We start from the raw sequence: 25,926 nt of genomic DNA, 5'->3' as shown, positions 1-25,926 counted from the left end.
CACACACACACACACACACACACACACACACACACACACACACACACACACACACACACACACACACACACACACACACACACACACACACGAGAAATCAATAACTGCATTAAATATTTATGTTCGAAAATGCATCAATAAAATTTGTTAGGAAACACTTTTGAAAAATTTTACTTTTGAAATGGGTTCAATTAGAAATAATAATACAATTTAAAAAAGCAGTCCAATATCTTTATCTTTTAATACGTGACGTGTTAATTTGAACGATTTTCTCTCTTTCATTTCCTTTCTTCAAAACTGACTTGAAAGCTGAGATTGACTGCGGGCTGAATGCCTTTCCATCAGCATGACACGCAAACACAATCACACTTAAGTGCTTACCTGACGGGTTCAGATTGGATAGTACAAAAACACCCCACACACCCCCCACAACCCCCCCTTTCCCTTTTTTCTGTGATTTCAAACATGCACACACAGCCATCAAACTTCACGGTATTATACATAAACGCACAGGCGCTGACGGCCATACACACAATAAAGCATGGTGTGTCGGGGAGGACACAGGGGGCTGAAAGCAATCTTCCAACTGACCTTGAGTGGGGAGGACAAAACGTGTGATGGAGGGGGGAAAAAACAGCCCAATGTGAGGAAAGGAGTGAAATACATAATGTATCTCCACTGGCTGAGGGAAACAAATGCTTTCACTGTGATTGAGGACACATCGCCCTCACCCATCAACACATACACACACACACGTACATACACACACATTTTGGCTTAAAGAACACTGGATGGAGAAACTAAAGAAAGCAGGAAGAGAGAGAGAGAAAAACTCATTTTCCTAAAGTAAGAGGAGGGCAACAGAGAGAGGAATGGAGAAAGTGAAGAGAGGATGAGCGGAGATGGAGAAAGAAGGAGAAAAGCGGTGGGTGGAGAGAAGAGAGGAGTTGGTAAAGAGGCCAAAATAGGTGGAAACAAAGAGGGAGAGGGAGAGAACCAGACAGAGACAGATGGACGGAGTAAAAGACGGGGAATGGAGAAAGAGATGACTGCTCGTGACCGGCCTTTGTAGATGACTGTCGTTGCTCACTTTCGAGTCAGCTTCACTGAGGCAAAGTCTTAATGACTCACGGCCCAATACTCTGCATAATCAAGCTGTGCATGTGTGGGTCTGTGTGTGTTGGCGTTTGTGAATGTGTGTGTGTGTTTGTGTGTGTGTGTGTGTGTGTGTGTTTGTGTGTGTGTGCACGAGCCACTAGTCTTGTAACAGAGAACTTTATTACCATCTGTTCCCACACATGCTTATTTGTTTAGCCGTGACACGCATGTCTTCTTCAATCGCTTTGCTATTTTTTCTCTCTCCCACTCTGTGCCTCTTCCAATCACCTCTCCTTTCGTGCCCTCTCCTCCCCTCCGCCTTGCTCCCCTGCGTCGAGGGGTTGGGTTCCAATAAATAGCGTCCGATCAACAGAATCATGGCCATTATCTTAGTGGCTTCAGAACTACCTTGCTCATTGTGGTGAAATGAAATCGTGCTCTGGCCATTTTAATCAAAGCGTAGGTGCGCGTGTCGGCCCGTGACAGTACAGGAGAGGGAGTGTGTGTGTGTGCGTGCGTGCGTGCGTGCGTGCGTGCGTGCGTGCGTGCGTGCGTGCGTGCGTGCGTGCGTGCGTGCGTGCGTGCGTGTGTGTGTGTGTGTGTGTATCAGTACCTGCAGAGGCCATTAGGTGGAGCTGGTGCCTGACTGAGAGAGAGAGGCAGGATGGATAGGTGAATGAATTGGAAGGGGAAAGCTTACTCTCCTCTACCTGTTATCACCAATTGTTCTGGCAGTATGTTTTTAAGCTGTCTAAAAGTGTGTCGCATGCTAGACTGCTTGCGTTCAGGAGCATCAATTATACATGGTGCTGAGTATCATTTGGTAGTAGTAGTAAAAAAAAAAAGAAAAGAAGTAACCTTGAGCATGATATTTTCTTTAAAGACCAAGAACAGGATAATAGATCTTTTTCATGGCATACATTTGGATTAGTCATAGCAGGAAAAGCACAGGTGTGGCTAATAATAAAAACGATGGCTACTTTCCATTTAAGCGTTCTAGTAAGCCATGCCAGTAAATAAGAATAATAAGGTACTGAATCTGGAACACATTAATGTAATGTAGTATCGTTAATGATATTATTAACACCAGCACCAGCGCTTTTTCTTCTGATGTGTGAAAATGTATACGGCAAAATAGGCCTATACTGTAACTGCAGATACACTCAAAGCCAAATTATTGACACATATTAGAGCCTCAAGTTAAAACCAACTAAAAATGGAACAAATAGCAATCGCACATCATTCACCGAGCGCTTTTGATTTGTACTTTTTGTGAATGTGCCTCGAATCAGCCACGCTCACTGTCGAGAACACGCGTCTGTGCAAACACACAGACACGCGCACCTGTGCAACCACAGATCTTGTTGGCAGTTCAGAGGAAAAGGGACGGTAGCCTGGAGGAAGGGCAGGTGTCCACAGATGGAGCTCTCCCTCTCTCTCTGTCTGTGTCTCTCTCCCTCTCTTTCTCTGCCACAGATGGACCCAATCACACCTATTTCTCTCTCACATGCCCTAAAGCTACATGATCAGCATGAGTGTGTGTGCATGTCTGACTTGTTTATTGTCAAAGAAAAAGACAGAATTGGTGTCTAAATGTGCATATATCTGGGGTGGATTTAGGATATAGAAGAGCTATGTGGCTGCCACAAAATGGAAATACTGCACTTTTATCCATCAGTTGAAGCCAAAATACAAGTGTGTGTTTAGTCAGATATGCACAGTCCCTACAACATGCCAACCCATTTTAATGAAAAAAAAGTTAAACATGGTGTGTGTTGGGTAGGATAACATTTAATTTGATTTGATGGTTGCATGTTTGGTGACAGCTGAACACGTGTAAGGTGGCCTGCAGAGTGTCTGTCTGTCTCAGACGGCAGGGGGTCCAGCTAGCCAATGGGACCACCCGCTCTGTAAAGCAGGAAGTGAACCACCGATCTGTCATCTGTCTTCATAAAACCACCAGTCAGGACCCTCCTAATTAGTCACCATGGAAACCATGGCTAATTCCCTGGTCTGCCATGCCAATCACGTCCTGTCTGTGGCAGCAATCAGAAAGGCACATTTATCCACCGCTGGGCCAGTTCCGTGTAACAGATGTGTGCGTGTTGGTGTTGGTGAGGATCTCTGTGTGTGTGTGTGTGTGTGTGTGTGTGTGTGTTTGTGTGTGAAAGGCCTGTATATCCTTGAACAATGTTGCCTTTCTCTCTTAGAAAAAGCCATATTACACCCGTCTAGCATGTAAATTCATCATGTTTGTTCAGATAGGAGGCAGATGTGTCAGACCTGCTGAGAGAATGTGTGCCACGTTGTGATTGTTTGTGGGAACTGTTTGATTAGCTTGACGAGTGCTAGCAATCCCCTCACACCCACAAAGCAATCAAACAACTATTATATGACATGCTAATACACACATAGACACGGACACGGATACACACTGCAGACACTCTCAACCTTTTCTGCCGAGGTCAAAATCTTCCACCAAACAAAAGGGAATATAAACCTCCTACTGTACACAAATAACCTGCACATTAATATGCACAGTTCACAACAAATCAGACCATTCTGATTTTTAAATTAAATCCACACCACATGGAAATACTCAATCAATTAATCTGCATTGAATTAGAAAGGCAAATACCTCTAAATAACCTTGTAAATATTGAGGAACACACACATGAATAAATTATGGATTGAGGTGGAAAAGGGGCAACTCGTGTCCCGTCCGTTTCTTGCCATCAGCTACCTGTCAATCACTGTAATTACCGTCAATTGGAACGTGCTCACCAGAAAGCTGGGGGGCCGACACACAAGGGCGCGCTCGTACACACACACCCCCAAACCTCAAACTGATGACCAAAACACACACACACACATACACATACACACACACACACGCAGAGTCACTCACGTACAGTGCATACTGGCATACACGGATGCCAATCATAACTTCAAACGCACATCAAAGCAGCGTTCTATTCAGATGTATGCCGTTTGATCACCACCATCCATGCCGCATACACACACACACACACGCGCACACTCAAATTCAAATATGTGTATATAACCTACACTTAAGCAGGGCTTTAAAATCTAAGATGTAAAGGTTGGAAAAAAAATAATTCAAGACCTGTGCGCTACTTAGGGTTTCTGTGTGTGTGTGTGTGTCTGTGTGTGTGTGTGTGTGTGTGTGTGTGTGTGTGTGTGTGTGTGTGTGTGTGTCCATCCACAGTAGAGGGAAGACAGGGATGGGTTACAGTCAAGTTACAGCGAGGCTCTATTGTTGCTGTTGTCTGGAGAGAATATAGCACAATGCCATCTGACTGCTGCAGTGACAAAGAAGTATCCAGGGGTCTTACCTGTCTCATGAGAGAGGGTCTTGGTTCTTCCTGTGTTGCCTGAGTGATGCATCGCTCCGTACTCGTCTCTCTCTCTGATTAACCCTCTACCCTTATCTCCTCTCCTCCACACTCCACTCCTCTCTGCTCCCTTTAGAGTCCTTTTTTCTTGATTCTCAATTTTTCGCAGCCTGTTTTCCCCCCTTCGTCAAAGTCCTCGCTCTCTGTCGCCTCTCCTTCGCTGCTCGTCTTCTTCTTCACTCTTGTTTTCTCTCTCTTTTTTCTCCCCTCTCTCCGTCTGTTTGCAGTGAGCTCTGAGAAGCACAATCCGCTAGCTGAGTGCCGGAGCACCGTGCAGGAGAGAGAGAGAGAGAGATGGATAGAGCAGGAGCCCGAGAGACGCGTGCACACACACACACACTCCACGCACACGCTGAAGCGGTGTGGATCGACACACTTGCGCACGTGTAGCTGTTGCACTACAGAGACGAACGGCACACACCAAAACACAGTGGGGGAAAAAAAGATGAGCGCAATGCTCTGCAACTGCTTTCCTCCCTTTCCTGGAGACTGCAGGTCTTTTTTGTCTCCTTCCTGTTATTCGTCCTCAGTCCCTTTTTTTTTGCTCAATCCGTCACAGATCAAGGCCAGAACGGGCATAGGGGAACGGATGGATGAGGAAACACTGAGACTGAAAAAGAGAGCCTTTCAGCCTGTGGCAGGCAGAGCACAAGAGAAGGAGAGATGTGGCTGCGGCTCCATCCTCCATCTGGCCACAGCTGAGACTGAGAGCAGACTCAACACACACACGCGTGCTCTCTCTCTCTCTCTCTCTCTCTCTCTCTCTCTCTCTCTCTCTCTCTCTCTCCCCTCTCGCTCTCTCGCTCTCTCCCTCTCTTCCTCTCTCTCTCTCTCTCTCCCAGCAGCACCGCACCACAGAGATGGAGGGGGAGGAAGGATGACGGCGGGAGCTAACGAATGAGCCAAAGGGAGAGAAAAAGGGGTAGGGGTGAGACAGTGGAAGAGGGAAAGCGTAGTGGTAGAAAGAAAGGGGGAGGAGGAGGAGGTGGCAACAAGGGCGGGAGCACGCAATGGAGCCCACGAGCGCTCGAGAGTGAAAGAGTGACAGAATCATGGGAATGTGACAAAGCATGCACATCAAAGGCAAAGGGGATAGAGAGGAGGGGAAAGGATAGAACGTGATAGAGGAGACACAAGGGAGTGGGTGGCGAGAGAAGAGGAGGAGATGAGGCAAGGAGGAAGGAGAGGAAAGTAGGTTTGAGGGGAAAAAGGGAAAAAGACAAGGCGGTTCAGCGGAGATGCCGAGCGGGAGGGAGGGAGGGATGGAGGAAGGGCAGAGGACACTGCGGCGATGTAGCCAGTAATATGTCAGATCTCACATGGGCGCACTCACATTCACATAATGTCCCTAAATAGAATAGAACAATGCCACAGAAACAATGCTTTTAACAAAACTCTTGTCACTAGCACAAGAAAACATCGACCTCACAACACCACAGAAATGACAAAGCAGAAAGCCTTTTTAAAAAAATTTTCATTTCCAGAGGGAAAAAAAGGCATACAAATAACAACACTGTGATGACCACAGATATATTATAAAGCTAGTGCAACATAAAAGTGTGTTTCTCTCACTCTGTCTAGTCACTATTTCAGATGTCAGGTCACCAGGTGAGTGAAGATCCTCACAGTGACCAGCAGAGGGCAGACAATTTGTCACACATCAACCAGAAGGCGGAGGTCATCTCTATCTCATTTTCATATCATATGCAATATTAACATAATCCTATAATATTAAATATATTGATCAGTGTTCAGTATCAGACATTATGCATTTAAGGAAACTGTGCATTACCAATACTGAACAAAGATAAAGATTCATTATACATTATGATAGTGAACGTTGATACCCGATGACACAGAAATAGAAGTAGACAATGCTCTCAGAGTGAGACACATGCATTCACACACACTGAGCAGCAAGTACAGAACAACTGCTCTGAGGGAAAAAAGCTGACACAAAGCAGGTGTGTGTAGTGTGTTCTGTAGTGAAGAGGGAGGAGTGGAGGAACACTAAAGGCCAACCCCCGAGCCACCACTCCAGAGGACCGCTGTCAGCCTAATTTTCTACCTCTTCATGTGACATTCTCAGATGCTATCTATCATCCTCAACGAGTCACTGCCCCCCCCCCACTCCCTCCCTCCCTCCCACCCACCTCCCTGGCACCCCGGCATGCACATACACGGTCAGTATGTGTCGTCACGTGCGCACATGCTCACACATAGGTATGTGGAGATCAAGAGCGGCGCACACACGGACAGGTACGCTCCCTAGATACACACACACACTTGCATACACAGAGATACACTAGATTTACAGCAGAGTGGGTGCTGAGGGAGGATGGAGGGGTAGAGGTAGAGGGGGGTAGGGGGTGGGCGCAGCTATGACTTCATCATATTAAAGTTGAGAGTGCGGCCCAGGTAGAATCAGCGGGAGCTCAGGAGGAGATGCTGGATTTCTAGATGAGGTTCACGTCGATTTTTCATGATAAAAAAACCCATCTGAGACAGAAACAAATTGCTTTCTTGACAACACCTTGTAATACTCCATCATGCACACGTACACATACACCTGCATGAGCCCCTACCCACGTACACGTGTACATACACACGCATGTGAACACAAAGTGATACATTTTCTCATGCAGGTTATTTATCAATGCCATTCAGCATTATTATACCTGGCATATCTCTATAAGCATATATATAAGGTGTACATATGGGTTGCATAGAAGCTCCCATTGAGCCTGATTCATCAGAGTTTCCATTAAATCTGCACATTTTTGTGTGGAGGGCATGAGGATGTACAAAGAGGATGTACAAAAAGGATGTTAACAAAAGCAGAATGTGTTAAAATATAAGAAGGAACAAGAAAGAGAGCATGAGGAAAGGTCATGGAGACTAAGGTGAAGTGGTAACTGTATGAGATCAAGTAAAACCTCTGTGTATTAGGCCCATTATACAGATTTACTCAATCTACAAATCTCCCAACTTTTTCTTTATCTCACAATTACACTCTCAGGTTGATATTGGGTTTCTAAAACTGCAACAAGAGAGTTTGAATTGCAAGCTGTCGATTTATACACACCTAATTAAATGTGTTATTTTGTATTTCCTCCATTTTTCTTTTACTCTTTGCCTGGCACTGTATTTCTTTCCTCAGCGATGCATTTTTTGTTCTTTTCCCCCTTACTTTTACCTGTTCTCATCCACCTACCTCTTCTTGTTTCTCCTCCTTCTACCTGCTCCCTGAAGTGAAACAACTAGGGAGGGAGAGCGGGAGAAAGGAGAGAGAGAGAGAGGGAGGAGAGAAACAGAGAGAGCGAGGGAGCAAAGAGAGGGAGGGGAATAGATGGAGAGGGAAGGTGTGCTATGAGTTGCCCCCGTGGGTTGAACATGGTCATTTGTCATGAGGCTGAAAGCTTAAGAAAAGACTAGTTAACCTTTACAGCTGATCCCCGTGAGACACAGGAAAAAAACACAGCCCAGCAAAACACCTCCAGGAGAGGGGGCTGCGCACACCTACAGTATGCATGGACACACACACACTAACACTCACACATGTGCGTGGCCCTTGCGGTAGTCCTCAGATTCCAGAATCGATAGTGGTGAAACTGTTTTCGGAGAAGTGAGAGGAGGTTTCATTCCCCCCTCTCCCCCCAACTCTTGCACTTTTCCCTCAGCGAAAGGCCTTGTTGTCTCCACGGCCCTTTTCCTTCCTCCTTCACCCCCCCCCCCCCCCCCCCCCCCGCCCCTCCATCCTTGTCATCTCCACACCCTGCCAGAGTAATTAATCACCTTGTGCTAATGAGCTATTAACTAATGACAGATTGACATGCCTCCGCCTGTGTGCGCATGTCTGAGTGTGTGTTTGTGTGTCTGAGGGAGTATGTGTGTGAGTGTCGCCAGAGCCACCCTCAGCACACTAATGTGATTAATAAGGTTAAGCTCTTATTAGGGACGGAGCACAAGGAATACACGCACATGCACCTGTGCACGCAGAGGCCATACATGCATGCCCAAAAGCACAAAAATCACAAGTTTTCCTTCATCCGCAGGCCAAAGAATGACTTGTGTTGGCTTGCTCTGAGTCTGAGTATAAATAAAACTAGGGCACGGGAAAAAAAACAAACATCAAATGCTTTATACCTTTCACCATACATTCTCATTACCAAGTGGCTGACTCCGCTATACAATAATCACGAGAGAGGAAAGTAATGCACACCTTAAAACTGAGCAGAAAAGGTGCTCTTAACAAAAGCCTCTCTGAGCATTTCTTTCTTTTTTTGTCTCATTCGGTCGTTTGTTGACATTTTTACACTCATGCGCTTGACAAATCATTCAAGTCAGATCAACGGAGCGTGTTCTTTGCTTGCTGTTCCTCACAAAAAACATAGTGCATGCACCCCACCCACACCCCCTACCGACTTTATCCTCCCCTTACCTTCAAGAGTGGTTTCAGCACCATGGACAGCTACACAAAGGAGCTGCTTTATGAACAAATTGAAAGTGTCCTTAGAACAATGTCCTTGTTTCGGCGCACAGCATGATCCTCTTCTTCTTTGTAATAACACTCACATCCTAATAGAATGTGTACCAAACAATTACAGTGTAAGAGAAAAGCACTATATCAAACTGTAACACAAATAGGGTGCGTTGCATGAGACAGGTAGTTACAGTAGAAGAAGTCTGTGCCTTGAGTCTGTTTAATCAGATGTATTGGACTCTAAAGCCTTCGCTTTCCAATTCAAAAAGAAATGTAGTTACAGCAAGATCAATTGATACTCCTTGCACTACGTAATGTAACCTAGCTGCATGTGTGTGCAAATGTGCAACCGTGCGTGTGTAAATGCATGTGCCAGTGCAAATATTGTACTGTATTCGCTTCTGTGTGTCTCTGACCTAACAGTGTGTCCCTCTGGAGAAGTTTTGGCGCATGCCGAGACTCATTTGCATTCTCTCATTTTTTTCTGTGGCTTTAGAAGTGAACAGCTGCTTAATGGTCATTGCTCTTCAGAGACAGGACATTGGGAAGCACAGAGTGGGTTAGGGGTTTCTGCACTGCCAAACATGCACAGGCGCACGCACACACAGGCTGAGGCACACACCAGGTAAAGCCTGGTTCAGTTATGGTTCTGAGAGAGAGAGATGTGACCATTTAGCATATGTTTTCCTTCCCAAAAGTGACTATGGAGGCTTTTCACACTGTTGAATTTTACTACAATGGAAAACAAAGCTTGCAACACATGCATTACATCAAACAATAAGAGAGAGAAATCCTTTGCTCAGTATGTCAAAAACAATACTGATGTTGTTTTAAAGGCCCAGTGTGTAAGATTTAGTGGCATCTAGCCGTGAGGTTGCAGATTGCAAGCAAACTAATACACCTCCCCTCGCCCTCTCCTTCCAAGCATGGAGGAGAACCTACAGTGGCTGTGAAACTCACACAAAAATGTAAAGGGCCCTTTAAAGAGCCAGTGTTTGGTTTGCCCATTCTTGCACATGGTGGTGCAGCATGGTGGCCTCTTTGCAATAGGATCCACTCCTTATGAAGATATAAAGGGCTATAAGCTAACAAAAACACAACTATTCTTATGTTCAGCTTATTCTAATAATAATATCACTAATTAAAACAGACTTATGAATATTGTTTTCCATTTCTGCCAAGTCTGTTCAGTTAAATGCTACTAAATCTTACACACTGGACCTTTAAAAGACAGAATATGTATCAGTCTACTGTAAGTTGAGAGTATGCAGCACACTGGTATGGCTACATGTTCCAAGCAGCTGATTGTGGGCATAATTCTGTGCGCCACTGATATCATTGAAATCTTTGAATTTGGAGAGAAAAAATGGATGGATGGATAGAGGGAGCAGTGGAGTGTGTGTGTAAAACCTGATTTAAAAAGCAAAAGAGGGGATTGAGGCTGTTTTTTTTGAGTGCAGGGAGGTTGAGTGCTTTCTCTTAATTTTTTGTGGGGCTCACAAATTCAAATGTGCTTTTTAAGCACTGCAGCACACACACGTCCGAGCACAGCTACATTAAATCGCCTTCATCGCCACGCTCATCTGACTGTTTGACTTGAGCGAACAAGCGCAGACACACACACGCAGATGGGTTGTGTTTCATGAGATGCCAAAAGGAGGGATTTGGTGAAATAAAAGAGAGTGAGAGAAGGTTATCGCCTCGCAGTGTAAAGAGCAAAGATCCGTCGTGGTTCTACAGTGTTCTCCTCAGCAGGGAACCTCATATCTTGACCTTTATATCTCCGAGAATACTCAAATGTCTTTTATGGCAAAGAACATTGTCAGTGCGGCACACCCAGACACGCACATACAAAACTAGATTGATTGACAGGTATATCAACCCCACACTTCACATCTGTTTGATTACCAGGCTATAAAAAGAGATAAAAAATACATTTTAATCAAACATTTAAAAAAATATTTTTAAAAATCCCCCAAACTATTCATTTAATATGGCGACTGACTCAACTAAGATAATAAACAGAAACATTTTGAAAATGGGTTTTAAAATAAACTGTCAAACATTTGTGTCTTTTTCTCTGACTAATATGTGGAACACCATCGAACTTAAATTATAAATCACATTTTCTCGGTTGCATGCGTCTGCCATAAGTCAGGAAACAATCTGGTTTAACAGACCTCAGTAAATCACTGTGGCACTTTTTATTTAGGGATTTATGGGTGCTGATTCAAGATCAAGTAACATACTTGAATGAATCACAGCAATGTGGTGCCAAAACAAACTCCCGAATCAAATCAACTGTGAGCACAAGGGCAGGCTCATCATTGCCAATTCAATTTATCTGCGCAGTCAAATTTCTGTAGAAATTTCAAAAATCACAAATTTAAGGGGGTAAAAATCTAATCATTTCACTGGCAATTTGGTGCCAGCTTGCCACAAACTGTGCTTTCATCGTCAGTAACAGTGATGACCATCCACTCAGGTAACTGATTATTATGTCCAAACATCTTGCCATGAAGGAGGGCAGGTCCAAAACATGACCACAACAAGTGTTTGTGGTTGTAATTTGAAGGGACTGAATCCAAAACCTTTCCAAAACAAATCATTCTGGATACAGGTGTTCTCCTTTACCAGCTCTCAGCTTAAAGTCAATATAATTTCTTACTAGTTGATCCTGTCAGGCAGCATTTACTGTCCTGTCAGAGTATAAATCCTACCTCTTTTCACTGTGATTGGCAAGCAGGTGAAGCTGCCACAGCTGGGGACTAGCTGCTAAGTGCCTTAAACTCCTGACCATGGTCATACATCATTCAGTTTACACAACACATTGTTTGTACAGCTATAATTATTAACACAAAACATTGGCTTTAACAAGATTGGTGATAAATGGCACCCTTCTGATTTCCTCAAGGTGGAGTGTAAAACTCTCCACATGGGCTCCCTGTTGCACTTTTTCTAGATGCTAAACATACATTCACTTAATAACAATAAAAAATGGGTGCAATCAGACAAGACCAATAGAGACATACATGAATGTAAATGGCCTTAATGGCCGCAAAAACGCAAATACAAACGATACCAGCCTGCAAAATCTCAGACGCTCACATCTCTGGATGATGATGAGGAACCGAGAGGTTTGGAGGAGCCAGATAGGGCAAGCGGGGGGACAACGACAGCTCTAACATAGAGACAAATGACCTCCCAATAGAACAGAAATGGTGGGCCTGAGGAGAACCGGGTAAATAAAGCCCTGGATATGTCCAATAGAGAAGGCACAAGATGGTCAGGGAGAAAGGGAGAGCTAGATCAAACACAAGGATTGATGGGCTTGTAATTTTCTCTTTTCTGCCTGCTAAAGATGATGAATCCCTCTAAAGGGAATTTAATTGGACTGCAACAAAGAGCATGCACACAAGCATTGCTGCAACAAACCTATCATGGGTAAGTAAACAGAGCAGTACAAACAAATACAAAACTTGTGTTTTTTCTTGTGTGACATAAAAGCACACAGAAGCACAGAAACTCTCAAATTCAGAGTTAAAGGAAACGTTTTAGTGTCTTTCAATAAAAAAAACATCCTGAATCATTATTTCACTTTAGTTTTGAGGACAAAAACTAAAATTATACACAAAGACGTGCGCGCACAAAGTAATCAGCGGCGCTCCTTGAAAGCATTAATGTATTTCCAAGGAAACAAGGGATTGATTTCCAGCTGGAATGTGTGTGTGTGTGTGTGTGTGTATGAATTTGTGTATGTGTGTGTGCTGGCTCTTAACTTGGCATGAATGCTGCCTCTTTACCAGACTGAATAGATTACAATGCCTATGCCACACAGATCAATACACACAAGCTATGGCCAAATTAATTGCTTGTGACAATGCAAGGAAGACCACAAAACTTGTGAGCGGAGGAATCAGCTTTAGGGGGGGGGAGTGCTGTTAGACGTGGAGTGAGTGTGTGTGTGTGTGTGTGTGTGTGTGTGTGTGTGTGTGTGTGTGTGTGTGTGTGTGTGTGTCTATGAGCTCATTGTCTGAGTGAATTGTGCTTGCTTAAAATAGTTATTGTTAGTCAATAAGCAATTTCTGTGCGAGAGGCGTAGAACGTAAACTCTATTAATTCATTTACATTAGACACCCTTTAAATCTAAACAAAAAAAAAAGAAAAAAATGATATACAACGTGCATGAAAATAGAGATAGAAGACGGGGGGAGGAAAAAGGAAAAACTAGTGAGTTTGGGGGTTTCTGTCGTTATGATGGATAGATCGGGAGAATAGGGGCTCCCAGAAGGAGAAGTGTAAAAATAGGATAGCACCTCTCCCTTGACACCTCTCCTGTCCGCCCATTTATCCAATCACCAGCCTCCTCTCACTCTCATTCCCTCCTCCTGCTCTCCCTTCACCTATGACTCCTGTCCCGCTCTTGGTGCTGTTGTCCTCCGCTACTGTTTTCTAGACATCATCTCACAGCATCCTTCCTCGCTCCTCTGTGTCCATTTACTCATCCGCTTACACCTACACTGAACACAGACAAAAGACGAAACCTCTCCATCCCACCGGGCTTCCTCTTCATCACTCTCAACTGAAGAGGCTTTAAAATTTTTACTGTGCTGATCCCAGATGACACACTTAAACAGTACACTTTGACTTTTTTATGAAAAACCTATATTTACACCCAGGGATTGCTTACTGAGCTGCGTGTCCTTTTATTTCATGCTGCTTCACCCTGTTTCGCATTCATGCTGCTGCACAGATTCAACACATTCAAACTAGTGGTCTATGAGGGATACTAATGGAAGCCATTCAGAGCACCACTTATTGTCCTGTGTGTCTCAAATGCTCAACAAGCCAAACAGCACTGAGACCACTACTGTGGGAATAGAAACAGCCCTCTACCATTTCGCTCAAGTTTTCCCGAAGTCTCACTTCCATTCTTCTTCTGTCCTCTCCGATATCTATCACTTGCTCACTCATTAACCACACCCCCTTCACCATCCCTCCATTCCCTTTCCTCTCTCTGGAGAGGAAAAACAAACAGCTGTCAGGGTCAGGCTTGCAGATGAATTCCAAATGACTTTGAAGGGCAGAGGGGCCGACCGACTTCCTCTAGAGGAGAGGCCGGTTGCACACGCGCATGAAGAAAAACACACACAAAAAAATACCACGTATATGGACCACTTGCCGACCCACACAAAACACACGCAGAGTGCAGCTACTCTTTGAATCAATACTGCATCTTAAGTCAGCCTACTGTCAAGGTGAAGGCAGTATATATGTGCTGAGTGTATCTGTGGGTGGTTGCACACACATCATGCATGATTGGAAGCAAGTGTGTGTGTATAGAAGTGGCTAAAGCTCACTCCCATGTGATTACACCAATGCTGTAAAGCTCATTAAAGAGAAATGCATTCTGGAAAAATGTCCGCAGCCACTTCACTTCTTCTCCTCGCTCCAATTTATCTACATAAAATCAAGTCCTCCTCTAAACTTTCAGAAAAGACACAAGAAGTCAATTTCACCTTCGCCGGCTTGCCACCCATGGCTCAATTTGCAGCTCTCGCTGGGTCAAGATGAGTCAATGAATCATTTTTCATCTTATCAATCATATCTGCGCGATATCTCTCCATCTTGTCTGTTGTCTAGGTCCACTCTCTATCACTGTCTGTTACCATTCATCCATCATGAATAAGAGAGACCATTACATTATTCAGCGTATCTAAGCAAAAGTTTAATCAGGACGTCTACATCACTCTTAATTCTCTCTCCAGGTATCTCTCTGACGGAGTCGATACCAACTTCTGATCTAATTAATCAAAGTTTACATTTACAAACTTATCTCTCCTGATTGGCTCCTTGGCATAGACCCTCCAAATCTGTGGAACTCTATTGGAGGGATGAGCACCATTTCCTCCAAAGAATAATCTTTCATTTGGTTTGTTGATAACAGTGGTGGAGAATGCTATCTAACATGTACAAAATCTCCCACAGGTGTTCACTTGAGTTTTCATTTTCATACCTCTCAAACCATTCAGTGACCCCTCGAGCCCAACGTGAAAGAATCTGCATTCGTCATGTTTCTCTGTTCGTTTAGTCAGGGTTTTCTTTTAATTTGTCACCCATCTGTGCATATTATAAGAGTTCCTTGGAATTTAATTTCCTCTAAATATATGAACTCATTTTTTTATGCAATGTATTCTTACTGCATGTGCCTGTTTGTTCTTATGTCTGTCTGTGGCTGTAGATAAGATTCATGATGCTTGACTGGATTCAGTGTTAAGAGGGGGAAAAATATATATTCTGAATCATTTTCAAGCCGCACATGAAACTTGTACTTATGTCTCACAGAGACGGTTTCAACAGTGGCTGACGAAATTTAATTCAAGACTTTTTAGCGCTTGAGTATATGTCGCTGTGTATGTGCCCGTCCATGTGTGTGTTAGTCCTTCCAAGTCTTTGAGTTTTGGCAGTGAGATCAGAGGAAATGTGCGTTGTTGTGTTTGTGCGTGCATAACGGTGTGTGTGTGTGTGTGTGTGTGTGACGGAGAGAGAGAGAGAGTAGGCATGAAAGTGAGATTCTGCTCTGAGACGTTTGATGTCGAAGAACAGCGTCTGCTGTCTGTCTGCCAACTGCCAACCCTCTATCACCATCCCAACACATGGCCTCTGCAAAGTGTGTACATGTGTGTGTGTTTGTGCATGCGTGTGCGTATGTGTGAGTAAGTGTCCTGATTAGGCAGGGAGTTGGCTATGTGACACTGCAACAGAGCTAGTTAGGCTCATAACATGCACCTCGCTGTGTCACAGTGTAAATGTGTGGACCTGAAAACGCAAAAAAAGGATTTTGTTTTTAATCACATGACAGAGGCAAGGCGAGAGTGTGTGTGTGTGTGTGTGTATATCTGTGAGTGTGTCTGTGTGTTTATGCGTGGGCATATTGGAAAGGGTGAGTAATCTCTCACTTTTCGTACCTCTCATCCCACACCACCAATCTTTGGATGGGTCCTTAACATACAGAGTCAAGCACACTTGGGTCTAATTGTTAACTGATGCGTGTGTGGTTCTGTGTGCATGAACATTTCTGTGTGTGTGTGTGTGTGTGTGTGTGTGTGTGTGCGTATAGGTTGTGTGCAACACCGTGTATGTGGCACAATTTTCCAAAGCCAGTTCGAGCACGGCCAATGTCACACACGCACACGCTACTCCTGTTTTTTTCTCTCAAGCAAGAGAAAATGAATTGAAAAAGCAAATGACAGACATTGCCTTCTATATTTGGCCACAGAGAGCCTTGAGATGCTTTCATGATCAATTTTAGTTAGGTGGCAAAAACTGAACAGATCCAGCAGATGCGTGAAGAATTGAAAGACAGCAGAACAAAAGAATGAAAGAGAGAGTGGAGAAGAAAGGCAGAATTGAGATCTGTTCAAAAAGTCAAACACTTGTCTTTGACACACTCACAGATTTGCATGTGTGCGCAAACTTCAGCACGAACAAACACAACAAAAGCAGTGATTGAGGTAGTAGCATGTGCACACATAACAAAACCACATGGAGACATTGCCGGAGCAAAAGGCTAAAAGATCAGGTGAATCTAAAGAGCAGAGAAACATGTTTTTTGTACTAGTCTTGACATTTTCATTCTGATAGGGTCAGATATATCTTATTCTGCCTTCTCACAGCTCACAAGAACATACACAAACACATGCAAACACAAACTATGAGAATAAATTGTTGAAGACCAAGTGGGACCAAGTTATATTGGAGGAAAAAACAGAATGGAATATGGTAAAAAAAAAACAAAATAAAAAACAAACAGTAGCCATGCAGTAGATATGTCCTGTGGCAGTAGTGCGGTCACGCAAGTGATCTTAGCACCGCAGGTCCACAACACAGATGATGAAACTTGCAATGCTGCTCACCCACAAAAAAAGGCTTGAAAGATGAGAGAAGAACAAGAAAACAGAGCAGGGGCATAGACTCAAAAGTAAGTAAAACCAATATGTAGACTCATGACAAGATACAAGAGGACTTGGACTGAAAATAAGATAATGCTGAATAGATAAAGACATGTCATGAGAATTTCACTGTTTAAAAGAAAAAAGTGATGTTGTTTTTTTGTCCTGTGTGTTATACTTTGCAATGTCATGTTTCATCTGTCTTTGAACAGAAATAGCTGCCTACTGATCTGCAATTGGTCAATTTATTTTTAATAGGTTCGGCGGGCTGGGTTGCATTAATTACTCCCAGATGTGACAGGAGCATACTAATATTGATCTGGATGGATGCTTTTGATTTATACCACTGCTGAGGTGTGCAGTGAAAGGTTACTTGATGACTGTGGCAGAAGGACAAGAAGTGCCAATATCATCACATTTGATCAGTGTGATGAGACAGATGTTACCTTGATTTTGGCCAGTTCGGTGTCTAATGGCTAAGGTATTATGAGGAATACTACAGTTTAACTGTCATTTCTAATTCATTATAGTGTTTATTTATATTCAGAGCAGATTCTTTAAGAGGCACATGAGGATACCGAGGCTTTTCCCAACTACACAATGAGTGGTGCTCTGAACGACAAGGTTTTAATGTTAATTAAAACATTTAATTATAATTAGCATCACTTCAAAAATAATGACTGTATCTCATTTCAGTCAAACCCTGTTGACCTGCAGTGATATAAGATGCACAGCCCTGAATAAAGCATCGGAGTGATGATTTGGGTAATAAAGTTAACTTTGGTTTTAAGTTTAAGAAAAGTATTTTTTGTCCTATATCCTGATCCCAATACTAATAATGCTGTATTGAGTTTCCTACCTAATACAGCTGTATATTCATAGCATAAAGCTACTTAAGGCCTACTTTACAACTAATTCAATCCAACCTAGGGTACTGTTGATAAGAAATGTCTGACAGCTATATACATTTGAATAAACTCACATCTTCCCTTGGAAGGTTTTCTATAGCATTTTGTAAAATACAGTGTCTTGTATAATGTCTCTGGTAAAAGGTGTGTAAGAGTTGAAGTGTTGATGCAAGAATGTTTGAACAGGATTTGGACAGTCTCTTTATCTCCAGTAAGAGTTTTCAACTAACAGCAATACTGAAGTGGTGTGGTAATCCTGCAAAATGTCACTCAAATTGATACAAGGCTACAGATTGTTTTAATCCAAAACAGCTCTGTTTGTTATGCTCGCTGATGTACGCTTTTGAGGGTGGATATCGTCCTTAAAAGTGGATATATGTTACTGTTTTTGTGATTGTGTTGCTCCGTAGCAATGATGTACATACAGGTAAAGGTTATAGTGGTTCATTTTTGTTTGTTTGTTTTTCCTATAAACAAAGGTTTAGAAATAAAGACTTTAGTTGATGTAAATCTATTAAGAAAGTAGCAACTGATCTAAGATCTCAGAGATCAGTTGGGGATTTAGTGTATGCATTGTTATTGATTACAGTGACTTGCTGCTGTCTGCCCTAAAATAGATAGTTATGACTTTGCAAAAGGACAACTGGGGACAAATGCTGGGGTAGTCTAGGCTGACCTATTGATTAGGTATAAAGGTGACCGGGGTGTACTATTGATTGTCACTGGTGGGACGGGTACAGCATTGCATAAAGCGGAACAAGCTTTTGGTGTTACAAGAGAGAGAGGAGTGAAGGCTCAAACACTCCTCATCCACCTATTTGAAAAGTCAAGATATCAGGAAAATGGCAAAACCAAAACAGCTGATGAAGATCCAAACAGTCATATTCCTCTGTTTTCTGGGCTTGAGCTTCACTGTCTGTACAAATGATCCTTGGCTTAGCCATGGAAAGGGTTCAGAAAGGGAGATTTGGAACTAGCTAAAATGCCAGCCTGTCTTCACGCTCGGTTATGGAGATGGAAGATAAACTCAGATACTTGTCTGATGATTAGCCAGCTTTCAGTATTATATGGCAAAACAAAAGGAGGTTAGAGACTCACGTATAGATTTACTCATCTATTCTCTTTCCTCCCATTTGACTCCCTGAAAAACAAAGCCAACCTATTAAAGCAAGTATTGAGTGGAAAAGAAACTGTCTTAACAGAAATATTGACATTGCTGCTGTTTCTTACTTTCTTTTTTTTCTCCTGCTGCTTTTAATCCATGTCAATTTCTTTGCTTGGTATCCATGCAGTGAGCACAGTGAGCAGTGGGGTTAGGTTTACGAATGTACACGATTGAAATGTCATAAATACAAGAAGTGTTGTGATCTATGTCTTATACTTTGATTTGATACGTTTGATACGCTCTTCATCTTAGATATACTGTATATTAAAAGCTTACTCCACAAATTTCACTCATCAAAATTATTATTACTATTATTAGGGATTATACACAACTGTGAAAGTGGAAAAAGAAGCGCTGCTGTTGTCTACAACTTAACCATGTGCATGTATAACTATGAAGTACTTGAGACAGCACAGGGGAAAAGCTGATCATAACAGCTTCCAAATCCAATAAAAAAACATTTTAACAAGCTACCAGGACTTGGATAGGAAAAAGTGGCAGTGGGAGAGAATAAATGTACAATCAAAGCTGAGTATATAAATGATGTGCTTAACAATGAACACGCCTGCAAGCTTCAGGCTTGTTAGAGGTAAGAGAGAGCCTGCAAATGTGAGTCTATATGTGTGAGCAGGGCTTTAATAACTGAAGTGCCCCTTTAATCTATACCAAACAATGACATAAGTGTGTGTGAGTTATATGTAGACCTAGCTGTGTCTCTGTAAAAATGTGCTTTGAGCTAGTATCTATGTAACAGGTAATCTCTTTCTATCTGTCTATTTTAAACACAAACAAACACTGGCCAGCGCAGCAGAGACTTGCAAGGCAATGCCATGCCATGCCTCGCCGTGCTGTGTTGGTGCCCCGCGGCGCTGGGCTCCATTCGATGAGACAGCATGAAGCACAAATCAATATGGATTAAAACGCTCTAAGGAGCTATCCAGTGACTCCTCCTCACTGAGTACAGAAGGGAAAACGTGTGCAGTTACTATGCTGGATTGTAGATTTTCTTTTTAAATCATAGGGGAAAAGTGGAGAGTGGGAGATAATCTAGCTCTGGACTAAGGACCATCATAACACTGAAAACGCCTCTGCCACGCCTGCCTCGGGCCACCTGTGGGGCGCATCCATCAAGCTGCTCAGAGTGCTACGTGGCGGGGGTCTGGAATCAGCACCTCTATTCCACCTGCCACACCTAGACTGAGAGTCACGCACACTCATGCACACACAGTGACAGGCCTGGTGGTAGGCCTCAACCCCCATGGCAGTGGTGGGCTCCCCATAGTGCTCCACAGGACACCAGAGATTATCCTAATGCTCGCAGACAGTCACAGAATGTTAATCCTCAGCCATCTCGTCTACTGTACTGTTAAAGCTGGATCGCCCCCTTAGCTCCCCTCTTTCTTTATCCATCACTCTCCATCCTCTCCTGCAATCCTTTAAAATCTTCCCCACATTCCCTGTTCTGTCCTCTTTCTATCATCTGATTTTAACTCCATCCTCTCCTCCCCCCCAAATCTCTTGATCCTTGGTTCCTACTCGAAAGCGACAAGGCCTCATCCTCACTCGCTCTTATCCTTTCTCTCCTCTGCCGGCCCAGCCCTTGCTATCAGCCCCGCATTGATCTTCTCATCCCCAAGAAAACAAAACACCAATCAGCCTGTCATAATCACTCTGCTGGAGAAGGAAGCACTGAATGCCAAGCACAGCTGCTACATGTTTATGTACAGACAGTGGAGAACAGGGTGAGGATGTGCTAGATGTGGTCTATTTTAAAAATATATATTTTTAAAAAGGCACTATGAAGGTTTATTAACCACACAGTTGATCCCATTCTGTTAATGATGATACTGATTCTCATTTCTTTTTTATTTGTATCCTGGAACAATAAAGTGACAGCTGCTGGAACTGTTCGTTCTAAAAATTTGAAAAAACAACCTCTGAATGATATCTGGTGTCCCACAGCTTCCTTCTCTATTCACTCTGATTTGCTGTCATGAAAATTACCCTCTTCTGCTCACCACAGCTCGTCCTTTTTTTTTTTATTTCCCCCACTAATTGTCCCAGAGGATTTTTCTTTGGGACACTATGGCTCCTAACTTCCACACAATAAATGTGGTTTGTGATCTGTCAGCAATCTCCACATTGTTTCCCCTGTCACATGGTGCTTTTGCTGTCATGAAAAACACATGGATTGCAAACTTTATGTCTTCACATACCTCAGCATCTTTCCACCACAAACAATCTGGCAGAGCCACTTAAACTTCAGCAGAAATGTTTCCCCTGGTGCATTTATACCTTACACGAACCACTTAAACCTAAATGTTCCCAGTTTCATTCCTAAATGCTCCATTGCATACAGTAGCTTCACATTTGGATACAGCACTGTTTGACACCAGCTCACTGCATTTCTAAAGTTACATTACATCAAATATTCAAATCAAACATGTCAATATTTAAAGCTCCACCAATTACATAAATTAGAAATATTTTGGACTGGAAAATATGAGTTAGCAATGATGGACCTTTCAAGGAATCTGTAGGCATCAAAAGGCTAACATTTATATGAATTTATCTAATTGACAGGCATTAAAAATGTTAGCAGTTATTGGCTTTTACACACTATTAAACACTTGATTTAAGCCCAATACTATAAATGTAAGAAGCCAAATGGTGTTATAAAACCCTCTTCTTTAGACAATATATCTAAAGATCAATAAGACTGTCCATTACAGCTCAAGGTGCCCTCCATCATCTGTACATAACGATATATATAGAAGGTCAGATACTTGGTCTTTATTTACTGAGGTGTTTATTACAAAAAAAGTTTAACACCCCCACAGAGAAGGTTTTGAGGTCCCCAGCTGGAACTGAAGCACAGAAGTTGCAGTTATGTGGTATGCACCTTAACCATTTAGCTGTCAGGAAACCGCTTGTTTTATTTCTAATTGTAATGTCTGAATATATTTCAACCAATGGAGGCTGTGTGAAGCTAACCCTAATCCTAATCCTCCTCTCAAAACAGAATAACTATATGTGAGACAGCTTAGTTCATGAGGAGAATGATGCATCAGAAATACAGTACCAGTCGAATGTTTGGACTGCTTTCTCAATCAAGAGAATGGGAAGGTGTGTTCAAACTTTTGACTGGAACTATACATTTAAGATGCTGTATTCTTTTGTGAGTGGTCTTTTTTTAAGACTAAGATGTAGAAGACGATGTAGAAATCATCAGAGGAACTGTTGCAAGTTCTCCAAAATGTTTTGTTAAACGTATGTGCCAAGTAGGCTGATGCTGCTGTTTTGCAGGCAAAGCGTGGTCACAGCAAATATTGACTTCATTTAGGTTTCTTCTGTTTACTGAACTTTGTTGAAAAAGCTGATGAATAAGAATGATGAGTATTACATTTGAAAGCATCCTCACTTTACTTTTCGTGCCTGAAATATTTGCACAGGACTGTATATTTAAATTAAACAGAAACATGACTATTTAATTGTACATGCTAGGACCTAACTCCTCCAGAGAACTAAGTATTCATTATTTCACTTTTGGAATAAAAATTGGAAATAAATTTAGAAAGCCTGTCATGACAGCCAAGGGAGCTCTTGATGGAATGTTGAATGTCGCTGAAAATTTAAAATACACCAAAATGAAAGATTGCTTCAATAATTGCAAAAGTGGTTGTAGGAGAATGAGGGTTTTTGATTAGTACAGCTGTCAGACTTCAGCTATTGATAGTGGTCTTCTATATCAGTATCAGCGAAGAGCTGTCAGTTCATATCGTTATACAGTTTTCAAACAGGACTTGTGTGTCACATCTTAAGTCCAATTGGTTCCTTTCCATCAGAACGTAGGAAGGGTTCAGATGTTACAATTCTGCAGTTATTGTACAGATGCTGTATTGTAAATTAAATGTATTTCGAGACTTTAATTTCCAAGTTAGTTGTGAATATTTACTCTCCAAAACCAAGTAGACTGTACAGGGCAAATAATATATTTCTGATGTGTTTCCACAGACAAGAAAGTAATAAAAAGGCATAGAGGGAAATTAATATCAGTAAATATCAGCTGTCATAACTTTGCCTCATAAAATTTAACCATGAGAGCGAAGTCTGTGAATTTATATTAACAGCACTTGAACTCATGAGGCTTAGTGTCACTTGTCTCTATTATTCATATGCAGTACATGTGTAGGTCAGAACTAATTAAGTATTGTTTGAGCTGCATATTTTCTTTTTTAACTTTTATCCATGGAAGTATTATCAGTTTATCCATACTGTATGTACTTTACGTAAGTCCAATTGTAAGTTTGAGTCAGTAATACATGAATACAACCTCTAACTATCAATTCAAAAGTGCTTCAAGAAGATTAACCTTTACACGATCACGAGTAGACAACCTGTGCTCCATTATCTCCTCAGCTCCTTCTTGCCATGTGCATGAATGTCTTACTTCTTTTCTATTTACTGAAAGGTTAAGACCTGAAAGTACTAAGTCTAAGATGTACATGATGTGTACAATAGCCAAAAAGCTTACAGTGCAATAAAGAAAAAGAAAAAGAAAAAAAAAATTGCCTAGGAACACACGCATGGGTTTATTTTCCTTCTTCTCCGCTATATTCTTTTACTCACTCCTACCACTCTGATCTTACTAATGAAAACAGATGAAAACTCCACAGCCCAATAACACAAACATTAACACTAATTCACACTCAGAGACAAACAATCTCAGAGACACGAGTAAATACGGCTGACTTTCCAATAACGGGGGAGGGAGACAAAAAAAAACAAAAAACGCACCCTCTGGGAAATTTCCTCTGATCAAGTGCAAAGAGATTAACCAGTTGGACGTGTGCTAATGAACAGGAGATCATAATGAAAGGAGCTCGTAAATGTAGATGAGGCATGTGAAAAAGAGCAATGGCCTCGTCTTGTATCAGATGAAACACAAGAGTAATGTACAGAAACCAATTATTATACTTTTCTTTTCTTTTTTATCTCCCACATAACACCGACATCCTGACAACTTTACACAAAGAGTACTCTGAAAGGAAATGTAATGGTTCGATTGGATTGTAGCGACGTGAATAATAAAACAATATGTGCAATAACAGTTTCAAAAAGAGCAAGCCTTTTGAATGGACTCATGGATAATGTTGTACTCTCTCTGCTGAGAGCAGTTTAAGTTATTGCATTGTGTGTAACAGCCTCTTTCATACAGATATCAACTAACAGACAAAAACAGTAAGTCACAGACAAACACAGAGGAGAACACAAAAGCACATCAAACACAATCACATACAGATAGATGTAAAGTGGGCTGAGTATACTAAGAAAGGCTACAGTCAGATGTGACTTACTGATAACATAGTCTCCAAATGGATCCTCATCCTCCTCATCATCTAGGTAAGCTGGAGGAAAAGGAATTGAGGAAAGAAAGGAAAAAGTAGGGGAAAAGAAACAAAAGAAACAGATTATGACAAACCAAGAAGGATGAGTTGGAGAATTGAAACAAATCAAACCAAAACTGAAAGTGGACAATAAAAGCACAGAAACCCTCCAAAAAAAAGAAACAACTTTTATAAATTATGACAGAAAACAAAAAAACAACTAAATGCGGCCTCCTGCCCTCTCCTCATCCACCTTTTTTCATCTTCCTCCATTCTATGTGATACATCCAGCATTCATTAGGAAGCAAAGAGCAAACCATTAAATTACCAAACTGGTTTCAGCAACATGCAGTGGAAAATATGATCACTCATAATTGGCTGGAGAATTCTCAATTTGCTCACAGTGCTCCTTCTCCCTCTTTCTCTCTTATTCTCTCTCTCTTTCTCTGGCTGGTCTGAAGATGGTACGAGAGGCCATTATGGCTCACTAAATTCCCTATTAGGGCAGCAGCACTGTCGTCAGCGAGTTACAAGTCTGACGCCAACGATAATTCAACACTCCTGTGACTCTATTTTACCTGATAATAATACGGTTTGTATTGGTGGGTCTTTGCTGCAGATACAACCACAGTAGCTGTGTTGCTTACACCAACAGATATGCACAATAAAACATTTTTTTAATGTCCCCATTGTTGGCTGAATATGAAAAGTCTTTAGAAATCCCTCCCCCATCTCTCCTTTCCCCTTTATTCATCATTTATACCTTCCTCCTGTTCTTCTTTTTTCTCTATCACTCCAGGCTCCCTCCCTTTAGTGTGAGTTAGCATCCATCTACTATGATCAATATCCCAGGGTTTTTATTAAACACTGCTCTCATGCATCTGTGTGTGTGTGCGCGCATGTGTGCGTTTTATCAGCCTTCACTTCAATAGCAACTCCAGTCCAACAATGTCTTTATTGAGTCAGGAATAAATAAAAGAGGATTGTGAATGTGCCTTTTCTTATTCATCACTATTCACTATTCATTGACTTGACTTGTGTTCGTGCAAGTATGAGCATGTATGAGCACTGTGGTCAATATGTTGAACAGAATAATCTCTACTCATCCTGACTGGAAGGCATTTTTCAAACCCTGGGCTTAACCCAAATAAATACATCCATAGATACATGCCGCGTGTGTGTCCATTACTACTTTGCTCATTGCAGGACGCATGGCTCTCGCTGCATGGACAAAAAGTCCTTGAACCAGTGGGTGAGGTATGTAGGCGTACACGCACATACACACACCCACACACAAACACACACATACACACCCACAGTCGTGTGTGGTTGTGAAAGCTGGCTGTCAGTGCCGCTCTCACACACCATTCATCACTAGCTACTAATTCTGTTAGACCATTGTTCGCACCCCACGTTGCTCTCTGAAAACTCAATCAGACTCTAATGCCTCCAACCTTCTTACTGTAACACACATGCACTTACACAGGCTCTCACTTTCAGTTACCCACACACACACA

General features: G+C 42.2%; 1 protein-coding gene across 6 annotated transcripts in view; it reads right to left on the bottom strand.

Moving 5' to 3' along the window:
* tenm2a (teneurin transmembrane protein 2a) overlaps positions 1–25,926 on the bottom strand; it is a 151,526-nt gene that overhangs the window by 100,784 nt on the left and 24,816 nt on the right. Inside the window, exon 3 of one of the 6 annotated variants that reach the window (XM_062425620.1) lies at positions 24,380–24,430. The exons of the other annotated variants lie outside the window; for them this stretch is intronic. Coding sequence (XP_062281604.1) covers positions 24,380–24,430 — 51 coding nt within the window. The remainder of the gene's footprint in view (positions 1–24,379; positions 24,431–25,926) is intronic. 6 annotated transcript variants of the gene reach the window in all.

This window comes from Scomber scombrus, chromosome 9 (assembly GCF_963691925.1).
Source record: "Scomber scombrus chromosome 9, fScoSco1.1, whole genome shotgun sequence".
Taxonomy (NCBI): domain Eukaryota; kingdom Metazoa; phylum Chordata; class Actinopteri; order Scombriformes; family Scombridae; genus Scomber; species Scomber scombrus.
Note: the sequence above shows the minus strand (reverse complement) of the source record. Positions and strands in the feature narration are given on the sequence as shown.